This window comes from Tetranychus urticae, chromosome 1, assembly GCF_039701765.1.
Source record: "Tetranychus urticae isolate SD_2017Ah chromosome 1, NJAU_TeUrti_SD_1.0, whole genome shotgun sequence".
In the NCBI taxonomy this organism is placed as follows: Eukaryota; Metazoa; Arthropoda; class Arachnida; order Trombidiformes; family Tetranychidae; genus Tetranychus; species Tetranychus urticae.
This window is the reverse complement of record NC_142958.1, coordinates 32,611,538-32,637,883: the sequence shown is the minus strand read 5'-3', so window position 1 is coordinate 32,637,883 and position 26,346 is coordinate 32,611,538. Positions and strand designations below refer to the sequence as shown.

Genomic DNA, 26,346 nt, shown 5'->3' with positions numbered 1-26,346 from the left:
TAATAGATGACGCTTCCATCGATTGTTATTTAACCATTTTACATTATCATTTTGTTAACATTGTTGGTATTTTTTGCTTTTTTACTCATCAATCTGATAGACATTATCAGGATTGTCGTCATAATCAACATTATTGTCAACATAATCTCTTCACCTTTCCAATATAATCATCTCATATGATCAACTCTTTCTTTCCTTTCTTTTTTACCTTTTGTTTTCCTTTTATTTTCATTTTTTGGTTAAACCGATCAACCAAAGAATGCAGATCAAAAGTCACGTTATTTTCAGTGGTCCTCATCAATTCCAGGTTCAACAAAATTCTTATACAATTGTGACTTATGTTTTCTGTTCTCTTCTTCTTCTGTTTCGTTTCCAACGAATCATCACATTTAGTAACATGTCAGTCACATTTTAAAAAATTAACTCTTTTCCTTGAGAGGTTTTCCCAAACTCATGTGATGCCGGATATAGTCTGTTCATTGAAACCAATCAACCCTATTTATCAAGGTTGAGTTTTCATCAATTAATTTGATTGACTCTTCTTTCTTCAAGTAAACGATTAAACAGCTCCGATATAATTAAAGGTAAACTTTGACAGAGGAATCGTTGTAGTGGCGATGCAAAAGACTGTCAAAATTATGAGAATGAAAATGTTTCACTGAAAGGTAAACACATGTAATGATGATTTTATGATGACACGTTTGTTGTCAGGATCATGATGTAGTTATGATGTCAATAGGAATCTTTTATAAGGCAATTGAGGATATAAATACATGAATAAACCGGTGACATGCAAATTACCAAACATTGCGAACTGGTTAATTTAATGTTTTGACCAATTTGTTTATTGATAACTTGACACTTGATGTTACACAACCCTTTCTATGGCAATGACCAATCGCGTCAATGACAGAAGAGGCAGGGATTTAACTTGAGTTTTGCATGATATTGGAAAGTTTACTTGACTGTATTACAAAAAACAATATTAAAACAGTCAAGGTAAGTACCATTCAATATTTATGAACGTGAAGACCTTTTGCAGTGATAATAGATTACATTAACTAACTTCATTTTCAACTTTCAAACAGAGACAACAATCTGGAATCAACAAAACGATAATAGGCAATCTACTCAACAAATCACGCTACAACTTTTCTTTTTTCAAATCAATATCTTGCAAGTTTCTTCTATTTTTAGTTATTTTGTAAGTTTAATTTAATGTAACCCTCCTCCGTATTTGTGATTCCCTCCACTGTGTCCCAATAAAAACGGCAGTCTGAACCGTTTAGCATTGCAATATGTGCAAGGCAGATGAATGTAACTGCCGGATCCTCGTCTAGCGAAGAGTTTTATTCACATTTTGATGCTCTCTTATTTGAGGCTCAACAGCTTAGCCCAACTTTGCTTTTATTTTATCAGATGTAGTGAATATTGAATTAAAATGAATTGTTAAAGGCATGACCGGGTAGGGAAGAGTTGGAAGAGATAAAATAAGACAATCAATATGCTTATTTTATGAGTTTTAATGCGTGAACAAAAATATTTTGGGAGAAACAGTATTAACTCAAATGTAACTGTTTCATACTTTTTGAATCCCCTAATGAGCCTTCAGGTTACGAGTTTTTTATTGTATTCATAGATGGCGCTTGAATCAAGATTACTGTCAGCCAATCAGAAACGTTTATTTTAGACGTTACTTTATTCAAATTCAAGTTGATAAACTGTCAAAATAGTTTATTCGTTCTTCCCGGTTCTTAAACATCTAGTTCTTTACAAGTTTTTCAATCAATTGTACTAGTTTTTACACATTTTTAATTGTTTTTAATTCGACATGGAATTTGAATCACCAGTGCTATCTTCGGGGGATAGACCTCCACTCAGTTCAAAATCTACAACTACAAATAAAAGACTAAGTGTTGAGCGGATTTACCAAAAGAAATCACAATTGGAGCATATTTTGCTCCGACCAGATACTTACATCGGTTCTGTAGAGCCTGTTACTCAACAAATGTGGGTTTACAACGATGAAAAAAGTGAAATGGTTCTTAAAGACATTACATATGTCCCTGGTCTTTACAAAATTTTTGACGAAATTTTAGTTAATGCTGCCGATAACAAACAACGGGATAAATCAATGAACTTGATCAAAATCGATATTGTTCCTGAAGACAATATGATCAGAATTTGGAACAATGGTGCAGGTATACCGGTTGTGTATCACAAGGCGGAAAATATGTATGTTCCGTCCTTGATTTTCGGCCACCTTTTAACTTCATCAAATTTCAATGATGATGAAAAAAAAGTTACAGGAGGTCGTAATGGTTATGGAGCAAAGTTATGTAATGTATTTTCCAAAAAGTTCATCGTAAAAACATCTTCTAAAGCCTATGACAGCTCTTTTGAACAAACATGGACTGATAACATGTCCAAAGCACAAGAAGCTAAAATTGGAAAAGCGGCTAAGTCTGACTTTACATCTGTAACTTTCTACCCTGATCTATCAAAATTTAAAATGCAGTCGTTAGATGCGGATATTGTGGCACTTTTCAAGCGTCGTGCTTTTGATATTGCTGGCTCTACTAAAGGTGTAAAAGTAGTTCTTAATGGCGAAGAACTACCAATCAAGAACTTCAAAGACTATGTTAACCAATATCTTAAGGGTAAAGTTGATGATCAAGGTGGACCTCTTCAATGTGCATATGAAGATGTAAGCGATAGATGGCAAATTGCTGTGGCATCCAGTGATAAAGGATTTCAACAAGTTAGCTTTGTAAATAGTATTGCAACTACTAAAGGTGGTCGTCATGTGGAACATGTCAGCGAACTAATTCTTACCAAATTGACCGAGGTAATCAAAAAGAAAAACAAAGGAGGCGTCCAGGTTAAGCCACATCAACTGAAACATCAACTTTGGGTGTTCATAAATTGTTTGATTGAAAATCCGACTTTTGACTCCCAAACTAAAGAAAACATGACATTACAGACTAAAAATTTTGGATCTAAGTGTAACCCATCTGATAAGTTTTTCACCACTGTTTTAAAAATCGGTATCGTTGAAAATATTTTGCAATGGGTTAAGTTTAAAGCTCAAGAACAACTCAACAAGCAAGGAGTCAAATCGAAGCATAGTAGAGTTCACGTTCCTAAATTGGAAGATGCTAATCTTGCTGGAGGAGCTCGATCAATCGAGTGTACACTGATTTTGACAGAAGGAGACTCAGCTAAATCATTAGTTGTTGCCGGTCTTGGTGTCATCGGAAGAGATAAATATGGTGTATTTCCGTTGCGAGGTAAATTGTTGAACGTTAGAGAAGCCGCTGTTCCACAAATCATGAAGAATGAAGAAATCCAGAACCTAATCAAAATCGTTGGATTGGATTATCGTAAAAAATATGAGCGAGAAGAAGATCTGAAATCTCTTCGATATGGAAAAATTATGATTATGACCGATCAAGATCATGATGGTTCCCACATTAAAGGTCTTCTCATCAATTTCATTCATCATAATTGGCCAAATCTTCTGAAGCTTCCTTTCTTGGAAGAATTCATTACTCCAATTTGTAAAGCTACCAAAGGAAACAAAGTCATCTCATTTTATTCTTTACCAGAATTTGAAGAATGGAAAGCTGAAACTCCTGATCATAAAAATTGGAAGATAAAATACTACAAAGGTTTGGGTACAAGTACCTCTAACGAAGCAAAAGAGTACTTTACAGATCTTGCACGTCACAGGATTCGATTCAAGTATGGAGGTCCTGAAGATGATCAGTCTGTCATTCTTGCTTTCAGTAAGAAAATGGTCGATCAAAGAAAAGAATGGTTGACTAAAGCCATGGAAGAAAGAAAACAAAGACGTGAAGATGGATTAGGAGAAATTTATTTATACCAAAAAGACACAAAAGTTGTTTCATACAAAGATTTTGTCAACAAAGAATTAGTTCTTTTCAGTAATCTTGATAACGAACGATCGATTCCATCAGTAATGGATGGATTCAAACCTGGCCAAAGAAAAGTTTTGTTTACATGTTTCAAGCGAAATTTGAAGAATGAAACTAAAGTAGCTCAGTTAGCAGGTACCGTTGGTTCGGAATCAGCATACCATCACGGTGAAGTGTCTTTGATGTCTACAATTGTCAGTTTGGCTCAAGATTTTGTTGGCAGCAACAACATAAATCTATTGCTTCCACTTGGTCAATTCGGGACTAGATTGCAGGGTGGTAAAGATGCTGCCAGTGCTCGCTATATTTTCACCAAATTGAGTCCACTTGCTAGAAAAATATTTTCCAAGTTAGATGAACCTTTACTCCATTATCTATACGATGATAATCAACGAGTTGAACCAGAATATTATGTCCCTATACTCCCAATGGTGTTGGTAAATGGAGCTGACGGAATTGGAACCGGATGGAGCACTAAGATTCCCAATTATAATCCAAGAGATGTTGTTGCAAACTTGAAGAGATTGATTAAAGGAGAAGAAATTGTTCCGATGAAACCCTGGTTCAAAGGATTCCGAGGTTTGATTGAGAAAATCGACGCTCAACGTTATATCAGTTTTGGTGAAGTCGCTATTCTTGATGAAGGCAAGATTGAAATTACTGAACTTCCGGTTCGAGTCTGGGTTCAGGCTTATAAAGAAAATGTTCTCGACCCATTCCTTCATGGTAATGACAAGCAACAACAAATTATCAATGATTACAAAGAGTATCATACAGATACAACTGTTCGTTTCGTAGTATCCATATCACCTGAGAACCTTAGAAAAGCAGAGCAGCAAGGTATCCACAAATTTTTCAAACTCCAGACTACATTCACCACTACCTCAATGGTTTTGTTTGATCACAATGGTTGCATTAAACGTTATGAGACTCCTGAAGAAATTTTGTTGGAATTTTATGATATGCGTCTCGTGCACTACAATAAGCGAAAGGCTTATCTTGAAGGAATGCTTGAAGCAGAAGCTTTGAAGTTGGAAAATCAAGCTCGTTTCATTGTAGAAAAGAATTCAGGTCAGATTAAAATGGAAGGTGTTGGAGTTAAAGCCATGATCGAGACATTGATTAAAAAGGGCTATGATTCAGATCCTGTGAAAGCCTGGCAAAAGAAGAACCAGTTTGATTCTCCAGAACAGCCTGTAGATGAAGATAACGAAAAATCAGTGGAATCTGGACAGCAAGATGGCAATCTTACCGGTCCAGATTATGATTACCTGCTTGATATGGCTATGCGATCTATGTTGAAAGAAAAAGCTGATAATCTTCTGAAAACTCGTGATGCTAAAAAATCAGAGCTCAATGAACTGAAAAAAACTACTGTCCAAGAAATGTGGCTACGAGATCTTGATGATTTCATAGAAGAACTGACTAATGTTGAAAAAGAACAAGACGAGGCAGCTGCTAAGGCTATCAAACCAAAAGGTGGAGATGGAGGAAAGATTCGAGGCAAAAGCACTAAAAAGTCCGATGCTGATACTAAACCCTCTGAATTTGGAAGACGAATTGAACCTGAAATCGATCCTGCTCTATACGCTAAACAAACTGCTGATTGCAAGAGACGTGCTAAAAAATCCTCAAAGGAAATCGAAAGCGATCCTGATGCTACTGAGATTCTCGATGATATCCCAATATTGAGCGATGATGCAGAGGAAGACGAGGATGTACCTTTACTTGCCAGATTGGATAGAAAGAAGGACGGTAAAACAAAGTCTGTGGCAACTAAAGTTAAAGAACCTAAGACCAATAAAGCAAAAGGTAAATCATCCAATGAAAATCTCAAACAGACTACTCTGAATTTTAAACCGATTGGTAAAGTGACCAAAGATGACAAGGCTGACGCAGATAGCAATAGCACTGAAATTGAAAAACCTATTACGAAAACTAAAGAAGTTGCTGCTAAGAAAAATCTCGTAACCAAAACAACTCAACCCAAGCAAAAGTCAAAGCCTAAAAAGCGTAAATCTTGGGGCTCAGATGATTCTCTCACTGAAGATGATGAAGATATTGTCTTGAGTTCTGGTTCGAGTACTGAAGATGACGAAGAGCAAAGTGATGTTCCTGTTGAACCTAAATCCAAGAGAGCTCGTAAAAATGTATTATATCGAATCGACAGCGATGATTCCTTTTTAGAACAAATTTAGAATCAAATATTTTTTTGTACATATTTTCGAAATCTATTTCATTTTACAAGCACAAACTCATAATTTAATATCGATTACATTTTATTCATTATCCATTAAACTTGCTATATCTATATTTTGTTTTGGGTTGTGTGATTTCATTGCTGGTTTATCAATATTGACATCGGGCAAATCAATATTGTTTGATCCTTCATACTTTCTTAATTTGATACCAGACTCCCTTAATCTATTTGCGGCTAAGTTAAAAAGAGTAACATCATCAATATCCATTTGACTTGATTTCGCTATTTCGACATATTTTTCTATGAATAGGTCGCAAATTGTTGGATTTGAAGAGTCCATTAAATCGATAACACCAGGTGATCCAAATACTCTATAAAATTCACTGAGAAATCGAGAAAGGTTAGAATACATGAGTGTTGAGTAGGAATCGAAAATTGAATCTACTAGCTAATGAGTCACATTCAGGACTGAACTTTACTCTATCAAACTGCTATAAATTGTAAACAGAAGAAAAACTTACGCTCTTATTTTATCTTCATGATAAAAAATAGGTTTGACATTAATATCAGGTAAAGGCCTTAAGTAAATAGGTTCAACAACTGGGGGAAATCGTTTATAAACATCGAACCAGATGGGTTTATCATCAGGTTTGATTCCTCCAGATCGCAGGAAACCTTCAACACTAATAGTTGGAGCAATCAGAAATAAAGAATACATTAAGTAGAGATTCAGATAATATTTTAAATCAAACTTACCGATTGAAAATGCTGGCAAATTTTTGTAATCTTGATTGTGCCATTTCTAAATTAGCAAATATCTATTTTATATTAATAAATAACCAAAAAATGAAAAACAAGATGAAAACAATGTTTTCAAAACATGACCAAAATAGGATCGGATCTTGGAGTCAATCCATATCTAATAGATACTATCTATTTACCTCTAAGACTTACATTTGTTAGAGTCTAATTAAGAGCATAACAAACTAATAGCTGAATGTTCATCAAAAAAAATGTAAAACAATGGAAACATGACAAAAAATAAATATATTTACATGTATCTGCAAAGAATGACCAAAGAGTAAATTTCAGACTAACTCAGACTAAATCACACTCTTTCAATATTTTGAGGTTACGCCATCTTTTAAATTGATTTGATTTCTTCGATACATCATGTATTGTTTGGATGGCTTGTAAAAAGTACTTTGGTTTCAATTTACACCAATTAACATCTAATTTTATTATCAATATTTATTATCAATATACAAGTATTTTGAAAGCAAATAATGTTTATGTTAATAGTTTTCGCGCAATGAAGAATGAAGACAATTAAGCGAAAGAGGTAAGATTCGGGTTAATTTAAGCATTTTTTGAGTCCATAGATTTTAAGAGCGATTACCTAAGAAAAAAAGGTACGTTTGATTTTCGTTTCGTGGAATGTTCAATGTTAAACAATCTGGTATTGAATAGGGGTTTACAGTTTATGGGGTTCAAGAGTAAGTCTAGGAGAAGTCAAGAGTAGGAATAATTCTAGAGGATTTCCATTTTTCAATATTATATTAAAGTGAATAATTATCAGTTTAAAGACGATTTCAGATGATACGCAAGTCACATATCATTGACTAACCATTATTCAGCTTTTTACACGAATTAAATAAAAAAGTCCAAAATAATAACAATTTAGATAATCATTTTTGGTCTGAAGTTTGGCTATCAAACGTAGGTATTGACAAACAAAAAAATTCTTATAATATTAGCTTCAACTAGTTCATCTTTTCTAACATCTTAATATGTTATGATCAATAACTTGAGATTTAACTGCTCCTTTAAAACAGTGCTGTTAAGTGCTGATATGTTGGTTATCCAGTGCTTATAACCATTAGTTATCAATCGTTTAGTTGTATAAAAAACAGTTTTTGTAAATTAAGTTTTGGGTCGATAACAATATCAGAAATGAACAAACAGAAGCTGATTGTGAGATCAAATGATTTAGTTGAATAGTAAAATTTCAGTTTTATTGATCAATCTGACAATAAAGTATCGGTTTGTCCATCAAAGATAATGTTGTCAACCCAATCTAAATTTTTAAAGCTGTATTTATAAGTAGATGCTTGGTCATCACTGCTTCGATAATGATAATATTTTTAGTTTGCGTCAGTGTTATGATTGATGAAGGTGGAAGTGGTAGTGGTAGTGGTAATTAAGTTGACTTTATACAAGCTAAATTAAATCAGACTCGTTAAGGTGTTTCCCATTAAATTCATCTCGATTAAAAAATGATTGAGATTCACAACTCAAATTAAAGAATCAAAAAAACAACATTTAGGCTCATGTTATGAAAGTTTTAGCTAAGAATGATCGCGCTCTAAAGGTTATGTCAATTAGATTATTAGCTCGTTTGAAAAATTAATTTACTTTGACGTCAGAATACGCCATAATTTATCGATATCTCAATTTTAATCTCAATATTTGGCCTGATGGGAAACACCTTAAGTAATATCAACAAGTTGTCATGTTGATTGAGTCAAGTCAATTTAGCAGATGAAACGGAAATGAAATAAATTTTAAATTAAATTTCCATTAAGTGAGATCTAAAAAGTTAAGGTTGAATCATCCCATTCCAATTCTCGGCGAGTTTTAGTTTTTTCTACTTCATCCTCTGAACTTTCACCATCGTCCCGATAGCTACTGCCATCATCTGAACTGTCAGAATCATCATCGTCCTCTTGGATTGGTAAACTTCCCTGTTCTTGTTCAATTTGCTAGAAAAAAGTTAAAGAATTGTAATTGTTAGATACATTTAACCAAATCAAAATCGATAAAGTTCACAGACTAAAACTTACATCTAAAGGGTTTACAGTTATGGTAAGTGATGTATCATCCCAGGCCATTTCTTGTTCTTCATCTCTCGTTTCACTAGGCCTAGAATGTGCAGCTCTTATCCGAATAACTCCAAGAACAATCATGAAGACTAAGAAACCAACACATACCACGATAATAACAGTTACTGCATGACCTACAACGATGGGTGACAATCGAGATTTCACTATAATAGTGGCAAAGTTTAAACGATAAAGGGACAACAATAAGTTATAACAAACGTTTACAAAAGCAAAATGAGTTTACTCACTTGCAGTGGTTCTTGCAAAGATTTCACTAGATTCAAGTGAATCCCGGAATCCATTTGATTTCAACTTGGAATCCTTTAGTTCAACTTGTTGCTGATGAACTTGAGCATGAGCTGCCACAATGCCTGGTCGATCTTCACGTCCATGGCCATCATTAACCATCATGTTCATCTTGTTATCAGCCTCATTGTGCCTCGAAGATCCGTCATTGTTATTTAAACCACTTACAACGTCAGAACTTGCTTCAGATTTAAAGCCTTGACTTGTGGATCCAGTCAAGTTTGAAGGATCAACTTTAGGATGGATTACAGTTAATGTTTGAAAGTAGTCGTTTGAAATGAAACGGCCATTTAACTCTGAACAAGTCAGTTTGAAGGCTCTATTCAAATAGTAGGCTGGTTTATGGTTGAAGTAAACGATCTCTCGAAGTATGGTTTGATAATTATGAACAGTGTCGGCTCCTGTTGATTAGAAATACGTATAAATCAAATTATTAATAAATTGCAAAATGAGAATTAGAAAAAGGAATCATTTGACTTGATGTTGGTGAAGGAAATTTGCTTTAATAACTATTGATTTCAATCAATTTGAAGCTTAAACCCTATGATTTATTAGGATGGATAAGAAATTATACAGAAAAGAGAGAATCTCAAACTAATTGGCCATTTCATGTAACAGTATTACGAAAATCTTTCATGAATTATCTTCATTAGAAGTATATAATAATGACATCCAGCAACAACTCTAGTCATGAAAGCAATTCTAGAGCATGACCAACTAAAAATCACTAACAATAGAAAATATCTAAAAGTAATTCAGAGGTTAATAGAAGAACACGAAGAGAGAATTTATCAAATATAAAAGATGAAAAAGTTGTCTGAAAAAGAATAAAAATATAAGAATTTCATCAGTTGGAAAGAGATTTTCAATAAAATTCAACTTATTGTTTATTAGGCTGAATGAGTAAAATGAAAAAAGAAAGTTGTTTTTCGAAAAGATGAAAGATCATTTATTTTTTATTCAGCATTCAATTAGTCACCTCAGAATATCAATAAACCAATTTTCACAGCTTGACAATGTTTGGCCAATCTAATATAAACGAAATATCAATTCAAAATACAAGAATTTATCAAATCAATGAGCTGAGAAATTAATCGATTTAACTGAAAAAAACGATTCAAGTTGAAGAGAGAAACTGTAACATTAAAAAATTGAATTATGTTCAGAGCAAGATATTGAGCTTGAGTAAATCAACCAGCTGATGACTCAAAGTAAAGCCTTTTCTTTAATGATTACAGGAAAAGTGTATTTATTTCTCTCAATCTACTTGATAAGAAGATAATCACTAAATTCCAAGGTTTATAGATTTAGATTGTTGATAACTCTTCACAAAGTGATTACAAAATTTTAATCCTGATCATCCTTTAAATGTCATAGGAAACCATAGAAACATTGATAATTAACTGACAAGTTTCCGCTATAACTCGATTTAAACATTGATCTACATTGACTCGATGGAGACTCTCCAGTCTCTTCAGCTGAGTGGGTTTACGCTCAGTGTTCCTACAAGCAAAATAATCAATTTTGATTCAGTTCAATTTAATCTTGATATTTGACGAGTCAAACTTTTTTTTTAAAACAAAGGAAGGACAAACAACAAAGGATTAGACAAAAGATTGAATTATCCTCGTTATTTGACATCAACATCATTAGTTTATCATTCAACTCAATTAATTGAATCACTATCCTTATGTCTGATCAATAACATTTACAACAATGTATCGATTAATCAGCATTGGGAAAAGGAGAAAATAAACTTTGACTTTAGATGCAAACATGAAATCAAAACTAAGATTAACAGCAATTAAGATGATTAATGATTGCAATAATAATTTATAAGATTGCAAGTGTTTGCATAATAATTGGCCTGAGTTATAATGGACATGCGTCCATAAAAATTGAACAAAAATCCAAGTCACAATGGATGTTGAATAAAGCAATAAGCAATAGACTATTGTTTCGAGTGGAAATATTTCAATGAGTGAAAGAAGGCGAGTGAATGATTGAGATAAAATTGACACCTTTAATCCATTCAAATGTAACAGTTTACACTCTGAAGGGAATGTTTAATAGTGAAGTAACCTTTCAGGAGCATTGCTTTAAACGGCTATACTCTCAATTAACTTTGATAATTCTATTCCTTATCATTCCACTTTGGCTTATCCAAGTCATTAAACTATAAGTTATTTGAGCCAATGATATCTAATTAGTGCATCAGGCATTTGGTCTCAGTGGAGTTCAGAAAATTTGTAGGTTCATCATCTTCGGATAATGAATAAGAGAAAAGGTAAAAGAGCAAGATGAAGGCTTTTCTCGTTTCTTTAAAAGAAAGGTTATCTTGAATCTTGGTTTGCGTGAACAATTCGAACAAGAGAGAGACGAAGCAGAAAAAGAAAATAAAAAGGAAGTAGAAAAATGAGAGAATAGATGACCACAATGGTCAGTGGACAAAGATGACTCAGGTTTTGGGTGGAGAAATCGATGTCGTTTTCTAGTTTCTAGGTTAGATCTAACGAGTAAATAAGTTTAATATGAAAAGAAAGATTTGTCGATTTGAGTTGAAATAGAAATGAATAGGTCAGTATCATCATTTTTCTTTTCACTATTTATTCTTTGTTTCTTGTTCCCATTTTTCAAAAAATGCCTCTGGTTCTAAAATTGCAAGAATTGATTGAGAGATGAAGTCATCCAAAAAAAGACAAGAATTAGTTGAACACTTTCATGATCATCAAAGATTCAAGAAGCAAGACAAACGTGCTTCGACTTGATTTCTTCATGAAAGTCAGAACAAAATAGTCGTGAAAAGTGTGCTGTGCCATCTTTTACACCATTCAAGTGGTGAAATAAATCCTGATTGATTAAAACATGTTGTTTCCAATGCTGTATTCAATTGGCAAATGCATGAAGAGACAAAGTCTCGTGGCTATTTCACTTGATTCTGCTAAGTAAATTACTTTTTCTGTGACATGTTAGCTATTTTTGTTACTTTTGTTTTATGTTTCAATTTAATGCCATGATTATTAAAAGCTAGCAGTCATATTGTTTATTATTATCTAGCTCAATGGGATGTACTTGAAGACACGATGAAAAATGGTAAAAAATATATGTAAGAGGAGGATGCTGCTACTGATTTTAATGGTAATGGGAGTGTATGATTATTTGTGAATATATAAAACTAAAGTGATGCTAGAGTTAGTCCTGAAAACAAGATTACGTACAATAGCATGTCAACAAGTCTCTCATTTTCCTTTCTTTAAATGTCAACATAAGCTAGCAAACAATGAAAGATATAAAAGAAGATAAACAGAAATCATGTTCAAAGGAGAGAAAAGAGAAGAGAAAAGTTTGAAATAATGAAGACAATCGAGAGGAAAATTGTTTACTCGTTAGAAGAGGAAAAAGTTTACATTAAAGTTAAATTATAATGACAGTCAAAGTACCGAGCAGAAATAAATGAATATGATTCTGTTTCAATCTGTGAGACAATGGATGCCATCTTTTATATCAAATCAAATTCACTTGATATTTATCCATGTTATCCTCTGAGGCTATCTTAGAGCACAACATCTGATTTTGGCTATAATTTTTAAAACTCATTTTTAAACGAATTGCAATAATGCAGATTTTGTTCATTAGAAAATTAAGTAGTTGCTAGGAGATTCGTAATTTGAGTTATAGATTTGTGCATTTTCAATGAATCCATAGCATTTGAGAGATGCAAGTATCAATTCAATCAATTTTGCAAGTTTGCATAAAAAGTTTCATGAGTTGATTTGAGGCTGTCCAAAAAAGGGAGGAAAAAATTGTATGTTTAACAATAAAAGGGTAAAGATGAATTCAGGTGCCATCTGGGATAGTATTTTTCTTATGAGGAGGGACCTTTTTTATACTTTAATCACACCCAAAAATGAAAGTTACAAGAACAGAAAACATGAAATAACTAATTCGCATGACAAACAAAAATCAATGAAAACCTGAGATGTTATACAATTTATGTATTCTATTAAAATACAAGGAAAGGCATAAAGGTAAGACAAATAGCAAGTATGAACCAATTTCAAAGTTATTATTATATAAATAATAGAGTCAAATTTTTGCACACTTTTGATTCAACTTAAAATGAGAGGAAAATGAACATTGGAAAAGGTAAAAAGGTGATGAAAATGAAATAATTTTATATTAATAGGTTAAGTGTATTTTTGACTCCAAATATGACATATCAGTGTTATTGGATGAGAGCTGCTAACATTGCTTTAGATGATGTTGTTACTATCACTACAGTTACAGTTACAGTTGTTGTTGCTGTTGCTGTTATTGTTATTGTTGTTCATGTTGTCGCTTTTGTTGCTGTGATTGTTGGATTACTTGTGCAAAAATGAAACCATTACTATTGCATTATACAATGGATTGAATTGGTGTTGGAAATTGCATTTATCTATCAATGTAACTGATGGTTTCAGATTCTTTTGCTGAGATATGTGAAACAGAATGAAACGAACATGGTAAGAAAAGGACTTTCAAATGATCATCCGACAATTATTAGTGAGTTATATTGTTAAAGATAACAATTTATGGAGAAGACTCGAGTTTAAGGATATGGAAATGAGATGAATAAAATATACAAATATAATCAAAAAGGGATGAATGTTCTGAAGAAATGAATAAAGAATGAGAATGCAATTCGTCCGACTGGAATCACAATTCAATGCAGAACCAATGGTTCAGCTGAAAAGCCGATTCAAGTTTCTTTTTCTCTCTCGTTTCTTCAATGAATTAACATTTTAAGATGCAAAATACAGATGATTACAACTACAAAAGTCAAAAGAGTCAGAAGAAGGCAAAGAAGAAGATGATGATGAAGAGAAAAAGAAACAAATGTAAGGTTAGATACAGAAAACAAGGTAAGAAAAGAAACTAGATCTGTGATGAAAATCCGTTGCCATTCAATTAAATCATGATAACAGTGTATAAGGATTGCTAATAATATGAAAACAGTTTGATCGATCGTCTGTTACAGGTTAAAGGAAATAGCTCTGAAAAAGGAAAGACCTTAAAGTTAATAACAAAACAGAAGCCTTAACAATCTGCATTCTGTTGAATATACAGATTCTCATTAATGTAGATGGAAGAGGAAGTTATATCAAATTTTTCAGAGACGATTTATGAAATTAAGAATCAACTCATCATCAATTTATATGAGCTACCATGAGAAAAAATTATCATAACAGTATTTGAGGAAAATAATTAAATCAAATTAAATGGGAAACAATAACCAAGTTTAGAGAATGAAGGTTAAAAGCATAAACAACATGTAATGAACAATCTTGGAAAGCACATCACATTAACAAAATAATTATAATTACCTGGAGAAAATGATAAAGGTTGAAAATATGTATTAAAATAGTTTAGGCGGAAATGTTAATAATAATTATAATAAGACTATAAGAATGAAATCTAAATAATTATTAGATCAACATGGAGACACAAGTAAATTCTTTGTTTACTGGTTTCAGAATTAAAATGCAGAATGATGCTTTTTCCTTAAGGCTAGGCTTATGAAGCTTATTTTATTGCAATCAAAAATGTATAAAACAGAAAAAAACATTTCCATTGGAGTAACGAACAAATTAATCATGAGTTAAAAAGATATGAATCGAAATGAAAAATGTATAGCAACAACGATATAATCTCATCTTCTTACATTCATATTTGCCACAACTTTTGAGGTAAAACATCTAAACATGCAAAATAAAGGTCTTAAAGATTCAATCCAATCTATTCAAATTGAAATGCGTTGATCATGAATGAAAATTCATCTTCGCCATAAAGGAATCGATATGAGAATACAAAATTTATTTCTGGGTGATATCGAGTGATAAATTAGTCAAAATTGAAATGAATCAATCTCCAAGTATGGCTTAGAATTGCGCAAAATACTGTTACGTGAATCTACTCAAAACTAGGGAAGATTAAATAAAATCAAAAAGAAACTACGTTTCAATATATACATGATGCTTTTGGCTTATTCACATATAAACCGATTAAATCAATTTCTAATCTCAGTAAATCTCTTTTGTCCAGAAAAGTGACAAAGTATCAACAGACAGTTTAATTAAAAAAATAAATAGATAATTAATGCACCATGATGGACAATAGTCAAGATATATTCAAAATGAAATGAGCATTCAGCTACATGTGACAGCTTAATCTACATTCGAACAAGTGGAATGAGAAAAAAATTCTTTCCTGGCATTCTATTGGCTAAAAGTAATATTAAGCACTAAAAAGGCAGTCAAAATGCATACAAGAAAACTAATACAAGTTTATCAAAATTTTTGTTCATTAGCAGATTCTTTGATCGGTACACAATAAGAGATGCCCGATAAAATTGAAATCATATTAGCGTATAATTAACCATTCATCTTGCCTTTCAGCTGTCTGGTTCATTCACTCTCATTGATTGTTATAAAGGTAACCAGGAAGCTCATTAAAAAGCTCATTTTACCTCACTATTATTTTTCATAATTATTTATATAAATAGCATTCTAATTTATTACATTCTTCTAGCAGGGTTGAAACGAACCTGTGAATTACAGTTTAATAAAAGTAATGACCATCACTAACCACAAAAAACTAACAATTCTTCGTTAAGAAAATGTCAATGACACGAGGAGATCGATAAAAACACTAATTCTTCACTGAGACAGTCTCACTAGAAGCCATTTTTAGCCATTATTCACTTCTAAAACTGTCATTCAAAATTAGTTTGAAAAGTTTAGATAGATTGGTAATATAAGCAGTGAAACGATTTACATTATGTAAATTAAACACTTAAGAATGGATTACTGACCGTTAATAACAATTCCATCCTTTGACTCTGTGAATCTAACTCCAAGATGATTCATGAAATTATTCGGGAGTCGAAAATATTCATGATCTGGATTAAGAGGTGGATAAACTTGAATCGAACAAGTATCCAACTTGTGTACATTAGCAAGTTTAGATACTTCCTTGGTTGGTTTGGATGAATCTTCAGAAGATAAGTCTCCAATGTCATCAGGATTAACATTATTATCTTCGTCATCTTCAACTTCGATTTCATGATTAATAAGAATGGAAACTGTTGAGAAAAGTTCAATTCCTTGAACAAAAGCTTCGTATTCGCGAGCCAGATTAGGAGTTCCATTTAGACTTATAAGTGGCTGTTTTGGTGGCAACACCATTATGTAAGAGTCTACACTGGGAACCTTCAATGATTTACCATTAGAACATCTGGAGGAGAGAAAAAATAGAAATAATGATTAATGAAAATCGACCAATGCGAGGTTCTAAATCAAATCAAATCTGAAAGTTGGTAATAATTTATTGCTCCAATCAATGGAATATAATGTCCAAACATTTAGTTGCACAATCTTTTTCATCCAAAACATCCGATGCTGACAATTTTACAATCAAAACAATAGGATTTTAACAAAACCATGTAATAAGTATGATATATCAACCCGTCAAAAATTTACCTGAAATCCCCTACATGATACTCATATGGATAAAAACATTCAGTTTGCAAATAAATATTTAATAAAATTATAAATCAATTCATACCTTATTGAAGTTGATAATCGTAAACTACGACGACCAGGAGTTGGGTATTCTCGGGTGTTTATGTAAGAAACTTGAGAGAGCATATCTTCAACATCAATTGCATCCTTTCCTTCTATTAGTATTTCTGATCCTTGAGTATTGATGGATACACTTGTGCCTGAGTCAAGAGAGTCTGATGGAGGCAACTCTAAGCCTTCTTTGCATCTATGAAGACAGTTCAACACATTAGGCGATTCATTTGCTCCACGAAGAATACTGAGTCCAGCCAGAAAACCTCGGAAGTGAAAATTTAATTTGTTAGCTTTTCCCTCCCAACATGCACCAACAGTAAGTGTGGTGTTTACACCTTTCATAGCGTGCAATGGCCAATCATCGACTATTTCTGGATTAGTTGAAGTGTTTTTGTACAATTGTCCGTCGAGATACAAAGAAACCTCTGGGAACGAGACAGATATAGCATAATGATGCCACTTGTTGTCACAAACTTCAGCGAGTTTCCAACGCCATTCTGCGGGCCGAAATATAGTTCGTTTCTCTTGATTGAACTCTCGACGAAGAAGTAAAATGAGACGACAATTACGGACGAAGAGAGCATAGTGATGACGATTTTTCTCTGCAAAAATAAAATGTCAAAATAAAATTAATGCCGAAGACAACATGATTGTTACAATCCAATAGATAAAATATTGTGATTTTACGAGAAAAATAAAAATAGACATCTAAAATAAGGTCTGTGAGGTGCAATAAATTGGCTCTGAAAACATCAATTTTCTCTCAACTAGAAAGTAATGCTTTTCATCAATTATAATGTGATCACCAAATGCAGAATAAATGTATCATCATTTAGTTTTATTCATTTAGTATCAATAAGTGTGCTTGAAACAAAACGTAATCTGATTTTTTTTGTTTTCAGCCAGTCTCACTTTGCCATTAGACTAAATTATATCTGATTGACTTACTATGATCATCAGCATTACATATAATGTGCTCTTTGATGTGTTTGTTGGTGTGATCAGCAGGGGGCTCATGTTTCATCCAAAATGAAATTGAAAATTTGTTGGTGAGATTATGATCCAGAACAGTCTCTGGAATCATAGCAGCAACTGATGCTCCATCAAATTCAAAGATTTTATCACTTTCGTGACCTTCATCAGTGGGCAAATATCGTGTCCATTCAGCACCGATTCCTGGCGAAGGTAATAGATCAACACTGGCAACATTTGCTCCTTAAAAAACAAAAATCAAGAGAAAAGTATCATTGGTAAATGTGCGAAAATAATGATGATAATAATCGTGATAATTACTAAATGCTAGATTAAACTGAAAATTTGTTGAAGACAAATGAAGACGGCGATTAAGAATATGGAAAAGCTGAACAAGCATGAAATGCTATGAAGAAGTCGATAGAGATAATAGATAAACAGGATAAAGGGTATTAAAAGCCAAAAAGAAATGAAAACAGAAGAGTCAGAAGAGGATTAAGAAAATAGATAGAGTAAGGGGAAGAGATGAATTGAATACATGAAAAGAAAACAGGATCAGAACACTTTCATACATAAATTGAATAAATAAAATAGCGAATATATCAATGATATTTCAGGTCATTATTTTCAGAAAATTATATCGAAGCATGAGAAATGAGTGATGGAAGCTTACCACAAAGTTTACGTTGTGATTCTATAGAGTATGTATCTCGGTCGCATCCTTTTCCTATGTGTGAAGTAGATAAGCTAAGTTGAAGAGAAACATCTTGGACATCACATGGTACATTCCATAATTGAAGTTCGGCTTCAGGGAACAAAATTTTCTGTCCAGAAGTAGGAGTGTATTCAATTCTATCGTGAATTTCTTTCCAGCCCTTGACTCCTCCGAAACGAGGAGCTTTGGCAGAAACAAACACAGGTAATCCATTGCCCAAAAATGTAAATAAAAGCACTGAAATCGGAATGGATAATCCCATAGTTGATAACAATTGGCCAGCAAGGCCTAAAGTGTTAAAAGATGATCCTTACTTGATTACAAAATGGCGATCAGGTAAACCCGAAGAACTAAGAATGAGTCACTATCAATTTTATTGATAAAACAAGCCTAGTATGGATTACATACAGAGCAACAACAGTTTTCTTGAAGTTTGCTGCTGCAATCTTGCGTACAAGAAACCATTTACATGTAGATGCATGGAAATATTAACCGCAATAAGATCCAATCCACTTACAAACCATTATTGCTAAGATCTTAATCAATTAATGTACCGTTTATTTAAATGCTTTAGTTTGGTGTTATTTTAAGTCGATTTCTAACATGATATCTGAAGTTTCAAATGGAAACAGAGAAGGAAAGTTTGATAAGATTTTCTGAGAAAATAACCGGATTTTGTACTTTAAACCATTATCAGTATCCAGATTGAGTTGAAAAAACTCTCCTATTTAAACAAGGTCAATCTTTTTTGGTCAACTTCCCTCTTTTTCCCGAAGATTTCTTCGCTTTTTTATGTGCAGCCATCTGTTGGTGTAGTCACCCGAACTGTCTTGCTCAGAGTTGAAGATCTTTTTCCGGTAGTGAGTCAAATATCAGTTCACTATCGATACGTTTCCCAGAAACCTTGGAAAATTACCGAGAAATTCAGGGTCTGAGGTTCAATCACGCCAAACTTCAAGTACCGATGGTCCTGTAAAAAGTGAATAAGTTTCTAGGAAAGTGCCAGTTTAAAATTGGTGGTTAACTATTGCAAGGAGGTACTAAGCGAATTTTTTGTTTTTTTGCTGCTGTGATAAGCTACTCAATAAGCGATAAAGATATCTTCATCTCCTCATAAACGGATTATAGATCTGGAAAAGCTAACCGAATCATGTTGGAAATGTGTTTATGATTTATTAATATTCATCTTGTTTATTTGTTACGATTTATTACAATAATAATTTTGGGTTTAATCAACTATCAACCCATGAATTCTGAGTTCAATACCTGTTGCAACATCAGATAAAATAACCAAGTTGAAAATTTCAAATAGTGCCGATTCAAGCCTCGCCACCTTGGTAAGTACTGCTATGTGCTCTATGAAACATTACGGTGGATCGTACCGAGATGATTCCAGTTTTTACAGATCTTTGGCTGAAAAGATATCAGAAAACCTGTTGTACTATGTCGATGGCAAACCTAATTTTCATAAAAATGATAACGGTTGTACTAACAGTGATCACGTAAATGATGTCAAATTTTCAGCTGAATCAATTGTCCCCAAATTAAATCTGGAAGATTATAATTTTCCTCCTGACTATCAACTAAATGATGACGAAGAGCTTGATAAGATCCATTTTCTGATGGATGAACTGGAATATCTATCATCTTCAACTAAAACTATCACTCCACCTGATAACATGTCGATGGCTGTTGAAAATGATAAATTACCAACTTGGCCAAACATGAAACCGGGATCTCAGGCTTTTCTTTGTAATGCCTGTGGAAAATATTTCACTTCATTGAGGGACTTTGATGAACACGAGATCAATAATCATCCTAACGTCTTCTGTAGTTTCACTGAGGTACAGTTGGATCAATGCATTCCAGCTAACCTACTGATGTGGCACCACTTTAGTCCGACCGGGTTGCTCAGAAGCTGCAAGGTTCCTCAAATAGCCTCTTCATCATCTGAGCCCAGTATTAGATGTACTAAATGTCATAACAAATTTACTACTGCTGCAGAACTGTATCAACACATTATAGATTGCTCATCAACAACGATTTCCCCATTTTCATCAGCAGTTACACCAACTAAGAACAGCAAGATTTATAACCTTCCCGTGCAATCAAATCCAGCGTTTTCATCTTCTGCGCTTTCTGTTACTGTTTCATCGGCCTCACCTTCGTCAATTTCAACATCCATATCATCTCCATCATCTATTTCATCTTCTCTATCATCATCGCCATCATCAAATTCTAAAGCCGTGCCTTCATTTCTTTCTACCTCAGCTCTTTCATTAGGCTCATCCAAGTTGATCCCACAGTCTTCTACTTCAATATCTCCAATATCGCCAGCTCGAAAAGGGAATTCTACCCGTACTGTGAATAACAATTTTTCGTCTCCGTCGTTCTTGAACTACAACACACGATCTTCCAACAAAAGAAAACCTCAAGAGCCAGAAAATACTACTAAAAGGCGAAAGATTGCTAGAAAATTAAAAAATAGAGACACATCAATTGATGATACAAAAAGCGAAGAAAAGTCTGCTATTCAGCCAGCACCTAATCAAGACTGTACAAAGACTGACACCGACGTTAGCAATGTTAATTATACACCTGTTCATAGAGTTGTAAGGAGATTTGCTATGTTGAATCGTAGAATCCGGCGAAGAGCCAGGTATTTTTGCTTAAACTGTCCAGCTGTTTTTAGTCATCATTTAACGTTTGCGAAGCATCGTAACTCGTGTCTACCTCCTGAAGAGACTGATAATCCTGAAGTAAAGACAATGAATGATCCGTCTGATTCTGCATCAAGGAGTGCAGAAAAAAATTTGTCGAATAAACAAATCGGTAAATTGAAACATAGAATCGGAGCGCAAAAGAATGAGATTAAAAGAAAGCAAAAAGTACCTACAAAAATTGTAACCCGTCGTGCAAGTCGCCAACTCAAAACAGGTAGAAACAAGGAAGAAGACCCCGAAGGTGGTGTTGATTTGAATGTAGGGGAACCGAATACGAAACCAAATGCTGCATTGTCTGCTACTCGAGTCACTGCTCGGAAGATTGTCATAAAATTAAGAGGCAAGGCTGGATTGAAATTGAAAAGAGGGCGAGCACAAGTCAATAGATTAGGAGAAAGTGAATCTAATGCTATACTTTCCAACCACAATTCTGATGCCGAGAAAACTTGTCGAGCTTTGAAATCCGGTAGAAGACGTAAAATCATAATCAAAAGGCGTCGAAGGAAACAGCAATCATTTACTGAAAATGGCCCAGCATCTTCATCTACGTCGACTTTACATAACCCTCATCCTAAAGAACCCATAAAGCATCGTGTGATATTATCTCGTCGTGAACGCCGCTGTCCAAATTGCCTTCGTTTGTTCAAATATATGGGTAATTTTAGGAAACATGTTCAAGCTGGATGCTCAGGAAATGTTAGTCAACAAGTAAACACTGCCAACGAAAAACAGTCATCATCCAATGTAAAAAATAGTAAAGATCAAGTCCAATTCGATGAATCATCATCACTCAATATGCATGAAGAACAATCTCCTGCCTCTGATACCTCATCTTGCAGTGCATCTGACCAAGTTGGTAGATATTTATCTCGTCAAAAGTCATCTGTCAAAACAAGTGACAAAAAAAATGGTAAAAAAGTAGATTTATGGAAAGTTAAGCAAGACTACCCTCAATATGCCTTTAAAGGTTCACCTGCTCAATTTCATCTCTGTCCTCATTGTAAGCGAGGATTCACCTATCTTGCAAACTTTCGTCGTCATACAGCTAATCAATGTCCCGTTAAGCGTAAAGGTGACGCTGAGAAGCTTTCGGTAGCCGGTACCAGTGCCAATAATAGTGATCAAACAAGTAAAGGTGCGTGTGAAATTAACAATTCTGAAAAATCAACCTCCACTAATGAAACTTCTGTCAAGCAGAGTGGGGTTGTTAATATTTTATCTACCTCAAATTGTTCAATCAACCAGGAGGTGAACAACGATTGTTCCAATGTACATATGAATGGGAAAAATCTTTCTACATCATCAACAGAAGCAAATACTCCCATTGAATCATCTGTGATCGATCCAACTAAAACCAAGGAGAACATTACATCAGATAACTTACGAACTTTCAGTTGTGGCATTTGTAATAGAATTTATTGCTCCCTCATATCGATGCTGAAGCATCAACTATCTCACAAACTTACAGATGGTGATGCTAATATTAACAATACTACCAATGGTAGCTGTAAAGAAGGCAGCTCTATGGACAGCGATAAAGATAACAAAACCTCTGAAAATAATTTATAATGAGAGACAAATCAACTTATATCAAAAAAAACTAATATTAAAAAATATTTGACAAATCTATTTTTATAACCGCAACGAAATTAAGGATTCGAGTTATTAGAATTTCCAAACGCTCTTTTTCGAATGCATGGATTTGTCATGGATGCAGATCCAGTCAGCATGTCTTGGCCTTCATGTGGATTCATCATAAGCAGGATTTTTGAACGTTGATGTGGATGGTTTAAAAAGCGGATTTTGGTTCTGTTGTAATAAAAGATTAAAATGTTAAAATTAGAAATGTAAAGTGTAAAGTAACAGATGAATTTACCTCAGGAAAATCAATATTTGCGCAAGCTTTCAGAAACTTTTGATATTCATGTCTATCTAACATAAATGTAATGATTCTCCAAATTAAAAGAGTAATTAATCCAATGACAACTATTGTTCCAATATATTCAGCTGCATAAGCCTTCAAATCAATCGGTTGGGTACATTTACGGATTTTTAAAGCTTTCATTATTACTCGTTGATTTTCGCTTATTTTATTCTTTAATGAAGGTTTTATCAAAGTTTCATCTTCATAGCGATAAGTGAACATGTAAGCGCAGTCATCGTCTTTGCCAACAAACTGGCAGCGTTTGTCCCTTGAATCTTCTTTTAAATCATTTACCAATGTTGAAATTATTGAGTAGTTGGTAGAAGTTAATGTTAATGAACTGGTCATTTCAAGCGTTCCATTATTTATTTGTTGTTTAATTAAATCTTGATATAATGGACATTGACCAAGACAGGTTGGACATTCGTCACAATACAAACCAAAATAAGATTGTTGACAATCACATTTACCACAATTGCAAGTACCTCGACCATTGCAAATCGTTTTGGTTACTGGATCGATGCATTTTTGTGATGATTTTGGACATTCACAAACAGATCCTGTGTAGCGATCAGTACATTCACATTTACCACACTTGCACTCACCTCTAGTTATGCCTCCACATATTTGTCCATCGACATATTCACAGGCCAAGTCATCACATTGACAATACTTTCCAGTATATGCATGACCCTTTACTGAATAGCATTTACACTCGCCACATTTGCACACACCTCTACCAGAACAAGGTTCAGTATCATTAGTATCTTTAAAGCATTCCTCAAAAGATTTACGATCATCACCATCACACGCACAGTCTGAACCAAAGCTTCCTTGATGACAATTGCATTTACCACAAATGTAATCTCCTTTGCTGTTGCATTTGCTGATGTGTTTTTTTGTTTCTTTTGTCTTTTCACAATCACATTCACATATCATGTTAACTTCAATAATCAGCCCTTCTTCCAATCCAATGGGATTTATTTTTATCACTTCTTTCCTTTCAGATACTCTGTTTGGACATGAAATCAATTCAATTTTCACTTTGAACATTACCTGAGAATCAACTTGCAGTCCTTCGCATATTGGTGGCTGAACAAGGTTTAAATTGTCGTCAGAGATTCCCTTTTTAAGACAAGATGAGTAATAAGTCAATCTCAAGTGATCTGAACTATTATCGACCAATTGAATATTCGATGTGAGCTTTTGATATTCTCCTTTGATTATGTCAACAATATTCGCAGAGTTACTCGATAATTCAGCTAAACTCGCGCTTTTTATCTTCTTTACCAACTTTCCATATTTAGCGATCTTTTCTCTTATGATTGAAAATATTATGTGAACATTATTTTCCTGAGAAACCATATTGATTTGGTTAATCGAAGGATAATCTTGCTCATTTCCAGCTGAGTAAAAGTTTTGTGAATCAAGATGACATTCCTCGTCATTTGGTTTTATCAATCCTGCAAGCTGCATTAGAAGTTCATTATTAATATTTGTTATGTAAATGAAAATATTTAATAAAAAATTACCCTTCCATCTCCAGCATAGTGATAATCAGCATCGGTTGTGACAATCAGTAAATGTCTCGCATCTTTCCTCCAACCAATCCTTTCTCGACAAACAATTGCCTGCATAATCGCATCAAGTGTCCCTTCAGGTGCATCAATGTTACCAGAAATTGGACTTTCTTTAACCAGTTTTATAAACTTTGTTACATTGGTATCCAAAGACATACTGTGCTTGAAACCATACGAACTAGAACACTCATCACATGGCTTTTTGAGTCTTGATAAGAAAGAAACAATTTGTTTGTTTTAATTTGAAATGAATTGTTGAATCAACTCACTTTTGTGGATTAGTATCAGTGAAAGGCTGAATGTTTTTATCGATAAACGAACCAAAGCCAAGTCTAAAGTTTTTCGTAATCAGTCCCATTTGATTAGCAAGTTCATTTCCCAACTCTGCTAGTTTTTGCTTGTGTTTTGACATAGTTTTTGATACATCCATCAAGTAATATAGATCGACTGGATAATCAACAGCCTGTCGATAAAACATTTTGACGGTTTCGTACTTTTTAGGTCTCAATGTCAATTTAATCAACTGTGGTTTTATTTGAACTGCTTCATTTATCGAAGCTGCTTTGGCCCAACTCAATTCTCTGTTCTGCTTGATTTCCATTTTATTTTTTGGAAACTCTATCGACTCATTTCTGCATCCTAATTTATTCAAGTTGCCAATAAGAGCACAACGAAATGAGTCATAATTTTCTGCACTACACCAACCACAGTCGGTACTTGATCGTATACACTGGCCACAAGATGGTTCACCATTGCACTTATCTAATTCTGAATATAATTAAACTGTGAATCAATAATTCAATGAAAAGATTGTTCCAAATACAAATTACTCACCTCCGTTGCTGATCATAAATTGAAATACAAACATGTTAATAACAAATATGAAACTTTTATACTTCATGTTTAATGATTAAATTGTCACGAGTAAAGCAAAAATACAAATTGCATCTAAAAACAATTACTTTATGGCAAAATATATTTCCGTTATAATTTTAAAGACCTTTTTTGCTACGATTGGATATTATAAAAAATATGTTTTTCAGGAAACAGATTCGACAGGAAATAACTTTTAAAATTATCTAAAAATTTATTTTACTTTGTTTTTGACGAGGGATTCAACAAATCACAGCTTTATAAAGTAAAGTTCAAAAATGATTCTCAGTCACTGAGCTCATTGCTCAGTGACTATTATCTTGTTATTGTCGAATTCAAAATTTGAGCTCATTCCATTTTATTCTTGTTAATGTCTCATGCCTTTGTTTCGCGATTTGGTCTTGAAAGTCATTTAAAAATTTTAAATTCTAACAAATTAAAAAATTATTTGAGTTTGATAATATTCCTGAGCTCTACAATTTAGTGAAATACAAATTCAAACAGTTAGACTCAAATGTACAACAAGAAACATTCTGTTGATAAACAATCTGTCCGAAAGATGAACGAAATCAAGTACTGGGTAAAGGAATTAAGGTTTTGATTTGCATCAACAATGAATG

The 26,346-nt window shown here is 33.5% G+C and overlaps 4 protein-coding genes and 1 pseudogene across 8 annotated transcripts; 2 read left to right on the top strand and 3 right to left on the bottom strand.

Annotated features, from left to right (window-relative positions):
• Positions 1 to 1,831: 1,831 nt before the first annotated feature.
• LOC107361708 (DNA topoisomerase 2-alpha pseudogene) lies at positions 1,832 to 6,251 on the top strand (annotated as a pseudogene). Its single transcript, XR_016200909.1, has one exon. The product of XR_016200909.1 is annotated as a DNA topoisomerase 2-alpha pseudogene (transcript).
• Positions 6,200 to 7,204, bottom strand: mRpS23 (mitochondrial ribosomal protein S23). 2 transcript variants are annotated; one of them, XM_015928572.3, is made up of 4 exons: positions 7,080 to 7,204; positions 6,895 to 6,956; positions 6,660 to 6,821; positions 6,200 to 6,521 (listed from the first exon to the last, which is right to left on the bottom strand). In XM_015928572.3, the coding sequence occupies exons 2-4, from the start codon at positions 6,936 to 6,938 to the stop codon at positions 6,218 to 6,220; spliced, it is 510 nt and encodes a 169-aa protein (XP_015784058.1). In that variant the 5' UTR covers positions 6,939 to 6,956; positions 7,080 to 7,204; the 3' UTR covers positions 6,200 to 6,217. The 2 variants fall into 2 exon arrangements, with proteins under 2 accessions (XP_015784058.1, XP_015784057.1); XM_015928571.3 differs by having other exon boundaries at positions 7,093 to 7,204.
• A 149-nt stretch (positions 7,205 to 7,353) lies between these two features.
• On the bottom strand, positions 7,354 to 18,973 carry Cals (calsyntenin 1). Of its 2 annotated transcripts, none has more exons than XM_015928651.3 (7): positions 18,585 to 18,973; positions 17,888 to 18,154; positions 16,929 to 17,541; positions 16,177 to 16,598; positions 9,269 to 9,727; positions 8,982 to 9,184; positions 7,354 to 8,900 (listed from the first exon to the last, which is right to left on the bottom strand). In XM_015928651.3, the coding sequence occupies exons 1-7, from the start codon at positions 18,886 to 18,888 to the stop codon at positions 8,730 to 8,732; spliced, it is 2,439 nt and encodes an 812-aa protein (XP_015784137.1). In that variant the 5' UTR covers positions 18,889 to 18,973; the 3' UTR covers positions 7,354 to 8,729. The 2 variants fall into 2 exon arrangements, with proteins under 2 accessions (XP_015784137.1, XP_015784138.1); XM_015928652.3 differs by having other exon boundaries at positions 8,982 to 9,154.
• LOC107361759 (uncharacterized) lies at positions 18,963 to 23,335 on the top strand. 2 transcript variants are annotated; one of them, XM_015928650.3, is made up of 2 exons: positions 19,349 to 22,484; positions 22,547 to 23,335. In XM_015928650.3, exons 1-2 carry the CDS (start codon positions 19,976 to 19,978, stop codon positions 22,558 to 22,560), a joined length of 2,523 nt encoding a protein of 840 aa, XP_015784136.1. In that variant the 5' UTR covers positions 19,349 to 19,975; the 3' UTR covers positions 22,561 to 23,335. The 2 variants fall into 2 exon arrangements, with proteins under 2 accessions (XP_089126251.1, XP_015784136.1); XM_089270125.1 differs by having other exon boundaries at positions 18,963 to 23,335.
• Positions 22,699 to 25,845, bottom strand: LOC107361761 (integrin beta-PS-like). The gene is made up of 5 exons (XM_015928653.3): positions 25,688 to 25,845; positions 25,123 to 25,621; positions 24,806 to 25,061; positions 23,226 to 24,743; positions 22,699 to 23,158 (listed from the first exon to the last, which is right to left on the bottom strand). The coding sequence occupies exons 1-5, from the start codon at positions 25,752 to 25,754 to the stop codon at positions 23,090 to 23,092; spliced, it is 2,409 nt and encodes an 802-aa protein (XP_015784139.1). The 5' UTR covers positions 25,755 to 25,845; the 3' UTR covers positions 22,699 to 23,089.
• Positions 25,846 to 26,346: the final 501 nt, after the last annotated feature.

Bases quoted from the DNA above. Each gene is read 5' to 3' on its own strand.
- mRpS23 (XM_015928572.3), bottom strand. From the start codon at position 6,938: ATGGCACAATCAAGATTACAAAAATTTGCCAGCATTTTCAATCG. The intron at 6,822-6,894 runs GTAAGTTTGATT...TCCAACTATTAG, and splicing joins TTTGCCAGCATTTTCAATCG to TGTTGAAGGTTTCCTGCGAT. The intron at 6,522-6,659 runs GTAAGTTTTTCT...TCGATTTCTCAG, and splicing joins CATGAAGATAAAATAAGAGC to TGAATTTTATAGAGTATTTG.
- Cals (XM_015928651.3), bottom strand. From the start codon at position 18,888: ATGGGATTATCCATTCCGATTTCAGTGCTTTTATTTACATTTTTGGGC. The intron at 16,599-16,928 runs GTATGAATTGAT...TCTCTCCTCCAG, and splicing joins CGATTATCAACTTCAATAAG to ATGTTCTAATGGTAAATCAT. The intron at 8,901-8,981 runs GTAAGTTTTAGT...ACTTTTTTCTAG, and splicing joins TAACTGTAAACCCTTTAGAT to CAAATTGAACAAGAACAGGG.
- LOC107361759 (XM_089270125.1), top strand. From the start codon at position 19,976: ATGTGCTCTATGAAACATTACGGTGGATCGTACCGAGATGATTCCAGT.
- LOC107361761 (XM_015928653.3), bottom strand. From the start codon at position 25,754: ATGAAGTATAAAAGTTTCATATTTGTTATTAACATGTTTGTATTTCAA. The intron at 25,622-25,687 runs GTGAGTAATTTG...AATTATATTCAG, and splicing joins ATTTATGATCAGCAACGGAG to AATTAGATAAGTGCAATGGT. The intron at 25,062-25,122 runs GTGAGTTGATTC...TTTCTTATCAAG, and splicing joins ACTGATACTAATCCACAAAA to ACTCAAAAAGCCATGTGATG.